An 11,774-nucleotide genomic window follows, 5' to 3' on the forward strand; every position below is an offset into this window, starting at 1 on the left:
TAATTATTTTAAAACCCTATGCTCCAGATATAATTGAAGCCTTCTAAACCCCCCAAAATGGTTCATAATTGTGTGTTTGGGGTACAAAAGAATATGAGCCCCTTGTGGTAATTTTGAGGTTCCTACGCATTTCGCAGTAACCACGCTTCCTTAGGAGGACCAGAGGCTCATTCTATAATGTTATATAAAACAACATGAATATCTCAATATATCAGATGTCAGCAGCTTGAATTATTGCATATCAATGGGGTTTAGGAGCCACAACCCTCTCACATGGAGGAAAATCAACCCCACCAACGAGGAGAGCCACGGAAGCCAATCATATGAATGTGAATAATGGCGTCCAGTTTTGTAATAAATCTAAATTAAATAAACACATTTCCAATATATTTGTCATTCTAATAATACAACCATTAACTGGAAATAAGGGGTCAGCTCCAAATACATTGACATGAACATAGATGTACTAGGTAGTACCTTACTGGGTCAAAAAATGGAAGGATATAGAATCCACTAGATTGGGGATCAAAGTGCTCACAAAATCAGACTTATCAAACAATAAATTTAGTCACTGTGATACCTGATTGATCAACCAAAAGATCAGAAATACATTACAATTATATGCCCATTGTTTTGTCCACCATTGGTCAGACACCTCCATTGTTCCTCCACAGTCTCTCCAATGTCAAGGCGCCATGCAAACCCCCCATGACACCACATGGAGCAAAAAGCCAAGAACAAGACTAGGGAAGCATTGTTGTTCAACCCCAAAACACTAAAAGCCCAAAGGTATTGGACTTATTAGATATTCACAAAACCATTACAAAATTTGGAACATATTGCAGAAATATTGGTAAAATAAATAACTATACAATATCTAGTGGAAGTTACAAACTGACCTTTTAATGACCCAGTAACAAATAATACATATATGAGATTGATGTTTACATCGATATATGTGGAGTTGAACCATAAATCCCAAATTGGTGAATTAAGGCCTAATTATAGTGTGGTAAAATGGTATATACATTACAAATCTGTGTATTTAATATGGATCTAATAAGAAACTAGAAACCATTGTCCTCATCTGTATGATTGGTCTCTATTGTTCTCCTAAGCCAGTTGGGTTGATTTTTCTCGTGTTTGTAGATCACAGCACTTCAAATACAATAATTAATTTATTGAGAACATTTAATAGTTTACTATGATATTGACTATGTTGTTGTTTTATGTAACATTATGGAATTGGCCTCCAGAGGAAGTGAAATGCGTTGAAACAACTCCCAACATTGCCATATGGGCAGAACCTGGACGAATATTCTTTTGTTTGGTAGACATACAATTTTAACTACTTCATTAGTGGATGGATAGAAAACAAATCACGATTGATCATTAGATAATCAATACCTATAACAATTAAATAACTAACTATCAATAACATAGTTAGGGCCATAATACAAAATGATAGAAAATGGGATATCCTATGAGAAGTAGATTACTTTGAAAACAAAGACTTGTGTGTCTACAGGTGCCAAACTACCAGTCTATGGCCAGCTTTTCTTGCAATCAACACAGATCTTATCCACATATTTTCTATGTTGTTATCAAGCTTATATCCTCATCCTAATCCGGTTGGTATTTTCTTTTAATTAAACAACAAACATCTTTAGTTTTTCTTACAAAAGAGCTGCAATTAATTATTAAACCTCAAGTTCACAATAGCCAACCTATAATTATGGAAGTACATCAGATCAGCCTTTCTTAACCTTTTTACCATGAAGGAACCCTTGAAATAACTTAGGTCTTGAGGAACTATATTTATAATTACAATATCCACAGCTCACAGTATATTAGTGTGGTGGTCAGTGGGAAGAATTCCTCTTACATTGCTGGTCAGTGGGAAGAATGTCACCTTTACATCATTGGTGTCAGTTAAACTGCTCTGAGAGGTGCAAACTGCTAACTGTTCTATACATTGCAAGAATCGGACTAAATAACTCTCTGTGAGTTTATTTAGATTTTACCACTAACGTAGAAGAAAACTAATTTTGTAGAAGAACTAAGTCCAGCAACCTCATTGCCCCTGCCAAGAAAATATTAGTATACTAATATAGTAAACTTAGTATGGTCTAGTAAATAAAAGTCTGTTATGTGCGATCCTACTGACATACTGAGTACTGATCCAGAATGTAATATACCTCAAACTGGCTCAGTCTCTGGCACTTGGTGGCAAACATAATGATAATAAGAGGAAACATAAGTAACACAGTAACACTTAGTACCCCTGTCTCTGCCCCCTCTTTTCCCCCCCTCTACTCTCTGTTTACAAAACTTTGCACCCTCCATACTGGTTCAGTTAAACCTCCTTTCACTTCTTACCTCCTCTGCTGTTTGAGAATTGTCCATCTGAATCAATTTTAATCAAAGATTGCCAGACTTCACCATACAGAACAGTTAGAGTTCAAACATTTTGCTTGTCCAAAGATATGACCGCAGGGTCAGCGCTGACTGTTACACGCTGTAAAATGATCCTGCCTGCTGGGTATTTCTGCAGTGCCAGCTGGGGGTGACAGCGGTGGATTAATGACTAGCAACTAAAACCCTTATCTAGTACAGCAAACACATGGGACTCGCACGTAAGCATGCCGCTCTATGTTCTTATATCTAATGAGTGTATCACTTTGTTTTCCAAGCAAGAAACTTCAGCAAAAAGGGGAAACAACCCAATGACAACATATTAAAAATAAAAAAAAAGATTATTCATTACCTTGCCTGCAGAACTTCTAAATGCAAATTGGACGGGAGCGATGACATTAGTGTAGATTGTGCGACATTGCTGCCATATTGTCTTCAGGAAAAGACTAATTTGTGCTGTAGTTAAGACAAAATAATGTAATGTTTCCCCATCAATGATAAAAAGCTAAACCTAATTCTCTAATAACATCGTCCTAGACAAGAAAAATAGAATTCATTTGATGCATTTCATCTGAATTGTGGAATTTCAAGCATAAAAAGCATAACAATTACAAAAAATTTGACTTTAAAGTTAAAGTCTAGCCTTGGCCTCTCCTTTTCCAACCCTTACCCCATAAAAAACTCACTTTTTTAACAATATACATAACTTCTCCTAGGTGCCTTTGGTGTAATGTCATGGCTCCTCTTCTCCATGTTCATTCTCCAGCAGAGTCCTGATTGCTGCACAGAGCAGCACCACATGTCTCACTTTTTTTGTAGCCTTCTCCTGTGAGCCCAGGCTTTATTATTAATATTATAAATTATTAAACAGTATTTATATAGCGCCAACATATTACTCAGCGCTGTACATTAAATAGGGGATGCAAATAGGAGACAGATACAGACACAGAAGTGACACAGAAGGAGGAGAGGACCCTGCCCCAAAGAGCTTACAATCTAAGGTATGGAATGGTGGGTGAGTAGTGAGGGTTTAGGAGACAGAAGAAGACGGGCAGGTGAGGTTGAAGCTTCTATACACATATGTTTTGTAAATTGTCTAGGATAATGGAGATTCTGTTTATTCAGATTTGCTTGATAACCTCATCATTATACACATCCTTTGTTTCTGCAGGTGATATCATTGCTGGTTTGTGATGCTGAGGATGACTTGGTTTACTAAAGCAATATAATAGGTTAGTGAATAATATTAGTACAGAATCTTCTGCAGGACAAAAAGAGCGCAATATAAACCTGGACAATGTGTTAATCATTCTATAGTTTAGAAACCACCGTTCTTGGAAAAATACTGCTCAAAACCAACTTTAAATAATTTTGTATATATATAATGTTTACAATGGAGAATGCATTTAAATCTTTAATGTTAACAAATGAATATTGCAAGCCGTTTTGCTCCTCCATTTGGCAGGTTTTTGCGAAAAGGGGGAAATCAACCACATCTATATATTGTAAGTAAATCATTCTTTTTGTATTTATTGTAAAAACAAAAAAAATTATATTATAAATTAATGGATTTCAACATAAAGTAAGGAGTAGAAGAGAGGCGGCTTTTTTGGCAACAATAAAGTAATTTAGTTTAATGACTCATTTTTCACTCATGTTCACTCATGTTCTAGGCTAGACATAGCCCGACTGATACACATATGTACACACATATAATAATTATGTAATATGTTACACAATACCGATCTTAACAGTCAGGTTGAATAAAAATATATTCAGGTCTCTTTGTGTTTCACCTTTTTGGCTTCTTCAAGGGATTCTTAGAGACTTATGTTGGAAATAAGTCTTTATTTGTAGAATCGTAATATTAAGTGATTGCAGGATGGCCGGAGGTATATTATATCCTCCTTAAAGGGCACAGTTGGATAAAAGAGTAACCAAAGCTGCCAATAGTAAGTAATACTGTTTCCCATCATAGTAAAGCAACGTGACAGTAGAATTCCAAAATTCGTATGTCTTCTTACCCCTGGGAGACAAGGGTTATTGTCTTCAGAAAGAGTAAAAGTACGTTCAGAGATAAACTCATGCCTTACAAAGATGCTGGAGTCTTGGAGGGGATTTCTGCATTCTTCAAAAAGAAGAAAAGAAATAAGACATACCAATTTTGGAACCCACTCCCCCATTGCTTTACTGCATGTGCCTAGCTACACTACAACTGTTATGCATATCCACCTTCCCTCCTCCACCGAGTAATCAACATGGTGCTTGGTGGTGGATATAGATAAAAGTGGGGAAGTAATGGGACTGAGATGACACTGAGAACAAAGAGAACCCAAAAGGGGCTCAGTGTTAATGTGTTTAATAAAAAAAAGAAAAGAAAATTGCAGTTTTTACTTTGAATAATTTCAGATTTTTCCCCAATAAATGCTCATTGTTCCATCACAGCACCTGATACACAAACATTATGACGTTTACCTGTGAAACCAATTGAGTTACTTTTAGTGTTTGTTTCCTTCTGGCTTACAGTGGATTTGGATTTAAAATCATCTCCTAGGGTATGTGCCATCCCAATATCTTCATTGGGTTCAATATCACGAACTTCATCTGGGTTGGCTGATCCAGGAAATTCAACCTTCTCAGTCCTAGTTAAGTCAATATTTGCCCCTAAAATAGGTTCCATGTTGGTTTTTACCAAGATTGGGTCTATATTGGGATCCACTTTTCCTATTCCTTCTGATGTTTGACTGTCAATCCCCTGATGCAGTTTTAAAGCAACATCATTCTCTAATTGTATGTTGTTTTTTATTGAAGAATCTTCTACAGGGTTTGCTGGGTTATTACTACGTTGTGTTGAAGTTTCCTCTTTGAGTGCTCCTTCAGATTCATTAGCAATCACTTTTTCTTCCAATGTATCTGAATTATTTTCATGTTTTTCATCCACAGTGTTTATGGCCATAAAGCTTTCTCCTAAAGGTTCGGTTTCACCAGAAATGGAATTATGATGATCTTTTGGTGTGTGCGTATTTGTGTCCAATACGCCATCATTGTGACTTTTCTCCATGACTTTTGGTTGTTCTGCTTCCACCTTGTCTCCATCTTCTTTTCCTAAATTCATAACATTTGACACAACAGATTTTAACCAATGGGACGGGAAACTATCTGCATGGAGTTTGCAGGTTCTCCCCGTGTTTGTGTGGATTTTCTCCCACATTCCAAAAACGTGCAGTCAGTTTAAATTACTTCCCCCCAAATTGACCGTAGAACTGTAATTAAGACATATGACTATGGTACTGACGTTAGATTGTGAGCTCCTTTGACGATTCATCTAGTGGCATGACTATGGACTTTGTACAGTGCTGCTTAATATGTTGGTGCTATAAAAATGCTGGATAATATTAATAGTTGTACAGCCAGATGTTTCTAAGTAGTAATCTCTACTAGGCATGAGCAAAATTTAGTGTTTCATTACCAAGACCATTTGGGTTTAAACCACAAAATTTAAGTAAACTTTTGGGAAATGCATTGAAGTCATTAGGGAAATGGAACATGAGCTGTGTACATTAAAGGTATGGTGAAATTTACAATGCTTTGGCAGAACCCTGGCTCCTGTATTTCTATGCTTATATTGGAAACGTCTTAAAGTGTGCAGTGCCTCCAGCACATGTGCAATGGGTGAAATGAAGAATCCCTGATTTGTACAATTGTAGATTGTGGAACCAGTATCTCAATGGCACAGTATGCTACAGAGCAGTGATGTCCAAGAGGTCAGGGCTGGAGTCCTCTGCAAATATTTCTGTATTAAATCTACATTAGACCTGCCTGCACCTATACAGATGACTTAACTGACTTTAGGAATTGAAACAGCTACCCTTTGTTGGTTTCTTCTCTCGACTTTCTCTTCCTAGGTAATCCATGAAGTCTTCTTCACTTTCTCTAAATGTATGCAGGACGCTGTCTTCATTCTCAAAGAAATATTCACCTCCATCCAGACACACAAAATCAATTTCCTAAAAGTTCAATGAAGAAATATTCAAATAAAATATCATTTTAAAGCTGAATTTGTGTGATCTATGCTAATGACCTTTTATTTTTCCTCTGCAGGTACAGTTGAACTGAATTCCTTGGTGGGTGGTGAGCTTCTGCCATAGTTGGCACGTGTGAACAGTTTATGTGTGGATTATGGCACAGATTTACCCGTGTGCAGCTGCCCGTTATGATGGTCCACGATCTGTCATTGCTGCATCTTTGGAAGGTGCCGTCCTTGCTGCAGATTCAAAGGTGAACCTCCAAGCAGTGAGCCTTTGTTATATGGCCATTGATGAGTTACATTGTCCCCAATGGCACCTCCACTTACTAAGCTGAAGTCTACACTACATTATTTTTATACCTTTATACTTATTTACCAATTTTGTTTGTCACATGTCACTGGTTTGGTGTTGTGTGTGAATGAAGGGGGTTGGTGCCTTCAAGACCAGACCTGACTGTCTGGGGAGCTTTGTGGCCCAATGGTCTGTTCTCCATTATTTGGGGTCTTCCTTCGGGGTAACTCCCAGCTTAGTACTTGGCAGGTTGCTTATGGAAACCCTGAAAAGTACATGACCCTTTTGGTTATGGCTAGGCGGGTCAAGGTAACCCAATTTCCCCATTTGGAGCATTACACCCACAGGGGTAACCAGAGATGTGCCTCTATGCCTCCATGGACGAGGTCCTAAAACCACCCCATTGCACTATTTTGTGTTGGTGTTTTTGCTTATGTTTACATACTCAGCTTCAGAACATGGCAATGGGGTTGCAGAATCTCACCAAAGAAGTCATTTTTCTGTTCTCAGGATATCTCAGGTTCTCAGGATAGGCCGGGGTATCATTGGACCCCACATGTGCTGGTCATCTTCCCTTTACCTGTCCTGCACCGAGCCTCACTATTGGTCCTTCCGTATGATGGACAACCTCCCTGACCAATAGCAAGGCTCAGACAGTTGGATTGTCTTGGTTAATGTTGAATGTTACAAAACATTTTGATTTCAATGGTTAATATTGCTTTATTGAACATTTTATATGTTCTGCCTCTCAGGATAGGTTCTCTTTAAACGGAGATAGCAGGGCTGTGATTGTAGCCGGGTTCCCTGCCATGTTTTTCCTTCCATGGATAGAGCAAATCTCTGCCTTGTGTCTTCTTTTATCTGGAAGTGGCAGCAAACAAATCTCTGCACTTTGTCCTGCAGTCATCTGGGATTATAGACATTACTTTTCCATGCAGACTGATATAGTGAGATGGGGCCCTGGGCAAAAAGGAAGTGGGGCCCCAAATGCACAGCATTGCAGCTCATTGTCCTATGTGCCATTCTGCCAGCTGAGGATCTGGAGAAGGTGGGGTCCCGGTGCAAATAAAAAATGGGGGCCCCAAATGCACAACGTTGCAGCTCATTGTCCTATGTGCCATTCTGCCAGCTGAGGATCCAGAGAAGGTTGGGGCCCGGGGCAAATATGAAGCAAGGGGCCCAAATGTAAATTATTGCAGATTCCTGTACCATTCTGCCAGCTGGGGAAGATGGGGGCCCGCGGTAAAAATGTCAGCCCTAAATCTGGCCTGATAAGCAATGTTTGCACCAATCAAGCAATTCTTGATCTCCCTGCTGGGGGTCTCTGCTGGTGAAGGGGTTCGTTTTTATCTTTTACTTTGTCATCCACATACAGCCAGGGAAGTAGAATTTAAATAGAAGTCAGTGATGACAACCTCTATACTTCCCCATCACACACAATGTGCACTCCACAGGGGCAGCTCTTAGGGGGCAAACTGGATAGTTGGCCAGGGCCCCCACCTTCCCCAGGGCCCACATTGAAGTAGGGATCAGGGATGCTCTGCAATTGCAACCCCCACTTTATATCTGCCCAGGTCCCCATTTTATTACAACCACCCCTGGTACCCCTCATTGGCAGGATTGGCATTGGCAGGTCTGGGGAAAGACCCTGTATCACATGCACATTTTGCCTGCTATGCCTTTAAACACAGAAATATACTTGCTGATCCTGCCAGATTTTTAGTGACTTCCTGTAAGGTCCTGACAATTTTTTAGAAAGCCCAGTATTCTTTTCAAAGTGATATAAAAGCGGAGGGGGGGTGGGGGGGACCAATATTGATTTCTGAAATCATCATGGAAGAATATATAATAGTTTTTAGTTTCATGCATTGTAACCCTTGTGTTTTTTTATAGACCGCAGTTCCTAGACATCTGGTCCTGTTGTCCTCTCCAGGACGCGATATATCTGCAGAAAACCATGATTGCCCTTTGTGTTTTCTTCATTCTTTGCTGTAATTTGGTGCAAGGTCAGTTCCCCCGGGCCTGTGTCACAGATCAGGCATTAAAAAGCAAAACCTGTTGCCCCCCTTGGAGGGATGGCAGCCCTTGTGGCTCCACCTCAGGGCGCGGCAAATGCCGTGATTGGGTTGTGAACGTTGAACTTTCATTTATCAGAGAGCGCCAGTATGATGATGATCGTCTGAACTGGCCAAGGTTTTACTTTGACAAAACTTGTGAATGCTTCGGAAACTACAGCGGACACAATTGCGGCGACTGTATGCCCGGCTATTTCGGAGATAAATGTGACCGCAAAAAAACTGTTATCCGGAAGGAAATTAGAGAACTTTCTTTCCTAGAAAGAAAAAGATTCTTCAGCTATTTGCTGCTGGCCAAATCCACAAAAAGTAAGGACTTTGTCATCTTGACCACCGGAGATCGCCACCATAAGGATACCTACAAGTTTGTTGATGTCACCATCTACAACTTGTTTTCCTGGATCCATTACATCTCCATTAAGCCAATTCTTAGAAATGGGACCTTCGATTCTACCACAAACTATGCCCATGGAGGTCCAGCTTTTCCCGGTTGGCATCGGCTGGGTCTCTTCTTCCTAGAGAGACAAATTCAGCTGATGACGGGGGATGAAGACTTTGCTCTTCCTTATTATGACTGGCGGGGAGAGGAAAACTGCTCAATCTGCACCGATGACTACCTTGGGGAAAGCCATGGCCAAGGGTTTCTTAGTAAATACTCCCATTTTGCCACTTGGAAGGTAAGTGGAGAAACGGAGAAACTATAATGCTTTTTGGGACTATTTTTATATATATATATATATATATATATATATATATATATTTTGCTTTCTATATACAGTGTATGTGCAGACATTAGAACTGATTTAATAGTCATGACAATAATGAAAACTGATGGGGACTTTAGCCTTCTTCATTTCTATTCTCAATTAGGTATTATTCCTTACTTTCTGTGTGGTAAAACTGTGACCAAATAGCTTGATCACAATTTATATAAATAATTGAGTATAAACCCATTTTATTTTTGGCCTAACAATTCTAGTAGAAAAATAATTTTGGTTAATATTCATATCACACCACTGGATGGAGATGTATCCTCCTGTAGTGTGTAACAAATGTCTGCCATTTGAAAGAGATTGTTACACACTTTACATGAGGACACAGCAGCATCTACTGGTAGTCCACAATAATGCACAAAAGATCACGGAAGAGCAATTGATCCATCAACACCAACTCAAAAGCACAACACTGAGCCCATGTGGTTTTATTATTTTTTTCTCTTTAAATAAATGATACATGGATGTATTTATTTATGTTAACTTGCATTTAACTGGCATTTCTAATTATTACCGGTTTGAATGTTAGTAAAGACAGCTGCATTTTTTGCCCTAGGTTTATATTTGAGTAAAAGCAGGTTACTTATATTATCAGATAGAAATAAGTGCCTTGGCTTATATTTGAAATGGTTTGTATTTGAGTATATATATATTCAGTCCCTAAATAACATGAGCAGACATTACAGTGGACTTTCCATATCCTATCTCCATTGCTTCCTCACATATGCAAATTACATATAAATGACATACATTTTATGAACTAATTATGTATTACTAAGCAAATAAGGATTCATTCTTTTCTTCCAATAAGGCTTTTAACAATTTCCTTCTTCAGTCTATTTGCAGCGGGTACAACTATGATGATTCTTACTGCCCAGGTGCTGATGATGAGAATAACATGCAAATACTGTACAGGAAGCCTGGAGTTCATCCTACAGTCCGTAGATTTCCTTCCTTCAAAGATGTGGAAGACACTCTGAAACTGACAAACTTTGACTCCCCTCCCTACGACAGATTAGCAAGGAGAAGCTTCCGTAATGCCTTAGAAGGTGGGCAAACAGTATTGTAACTTTACTTCCCAGACGATGAACGGGAGGACAGAGGGCAGATTTATTTAACGGGAAGGCTGGAGCACAGATACACAGAAGTATATCTCTAGTTGAAAAAAATGTTGTGTGTTTTTTGTTGTCTTCATACCATTTGGGGAGATTTCCTCTCACTTCCTGACTTACATACACTACAGGAAGTGGAAGAAAATCTGAAAGATTCAAGGGAAATGTAATCAGTGGGCTGTAATATTGTACTATTATCTTTGTAGGTTTCTTGCGTCCAGATGGGGAAACATTAGGGCGAAGCATGCATAACCTGGTCCATATCTACTTCGGTGGGACGATGTCCGAGGTTCCAATCTCCAGCAATGATCCAATGTTTATACTGCACCATTGTTACATTGACAAGTAAGTTTTATCTCCAATTAGCGCTGGGCATTTTACTAGTTATATGGGGCTTTAACAATGGCCTATGACACTATCAAGGGACCGCATAGAATATTCAGGACTGCAGACATATTACAGGTGTGATTGGAGGAGACATTTAAAGACACACAATTCTGGATTTCTGATTTACGTTATTTTGGTACAATGTTCCACTTCTCATAACTTACCGAGCCCTGCACTGATGTAGTGGGAACGTAGGCCTTAGACAGTCCTGGAAATGCTGAAGAGGCTTTCCAAAGTTTCAGTCCTCAAACAGAGGAGAAATGTTGAGTATACTCTGATTACTGTTGCAGAAGACAAAATGTAAATCTTTAGAAGAGCTGACAGGGTTTCTTTAGGTTGAAGAAATTTTGTACTATATATTATGTTTTATTTTGTATTTGCTTTGTTATATGTTTCTATTAATTACTGTATATATTTGTAAGGAGTTTGCATATATTTACATATCAATATTTATTTGTAGAATCGTAGAAGTATGGCTTACCAGACACAATGCCACTAGGGATGTGTACCCTGTCAATGATCAACCAGGTCAAGGTCCCCGTGAATGCTCCACTCCCTACTTCCCATGTTACCTGAACAAAGACCTTCTTCACCGCTCCACCAAATTTGGATACACCTACTCCAAATACCAGCAGATGTAATTCTCAAATAAAGAAAATCTTACAAGGCTGGGGTCTGCTCTTTGTTGGATGA

The 11,774-nt window shown here is 39.0% G+C and overlaps 2 protein-coding genes and 1 long non-coding RNA gene across 5 annotated transcripts in view; 1 reads left to right on the top strand and 2 right to left on the bottom strand.

The window, feature by feature from the left end:
* Positions 1-2,628, bottom strand: part of MIA2 (MIA SH3 domain ER export factor 2) — a 21,844-nt gene extending 19,216 nt beyond the window's left edge. For 2 of the 3 annotated variants that reach the window (XM_072427417.1, XM_072427416.1), the window contains exon 1: positions 2,380-2,628. In XM_072427417.1, coding sequence (XP_072283518.1) covers positions 2,380-2,406 — 27 coding nt within the window. In that variant the 5' untranslated portion in view covers positions 2,407-2,628. The remainder of the gene's footprint in view (positions 1-2,379) is intronic. The other variant, XM_072427418.1, reaches the window with a different exon arrangement.
* A 5,999-nt stretch (positions 2,629-8,627) lies between these two features.
* Positions 8,628-11,722, top strand: LOC140341617 (tyrosinase-like; the record flags this gene model as incomplete). The annotated part of the gene is given in 4 exon segments (XM_072427414.1): positions 8,628-9,486; positions 10,418-10,631; positions 10,901-11,039; positions 11,542-11,722. Coding segments are annotated over 4 exon segments (1,329 nt in total).
* LOC140341618 (uncharacterized) lies at positions 9,127-11,561 on the bottom strand. The gene is made up of 2 exons (XR_011922921.1): positions 11,246-11,561; positions 9,127-9,324 (listed from the first exon to the last, which is right to left on the bottom strand). It is a non-coding gene; the product is annotated as an uncharacterized lncRNA (long non-coding RNA).
* Positions 11,723-11,774: the final 52 nt, after the last annotated feature.

The sequence above is a fragment of the Pyxicephalus adspersus genome, chromosome 12 (assembly GCF_032062135.1).
Source record: "Pyxicephalus adspersus chromosome 12, UCB_Pads_2.0, whole genome shotgun sequence".
Lineage (NCBI taxonomy): Eukaryota > Metazoa > Chordata > Amphibia > Anura > Pyxicephalidae > Pyxicephalus > Pyxicephalus adspersus.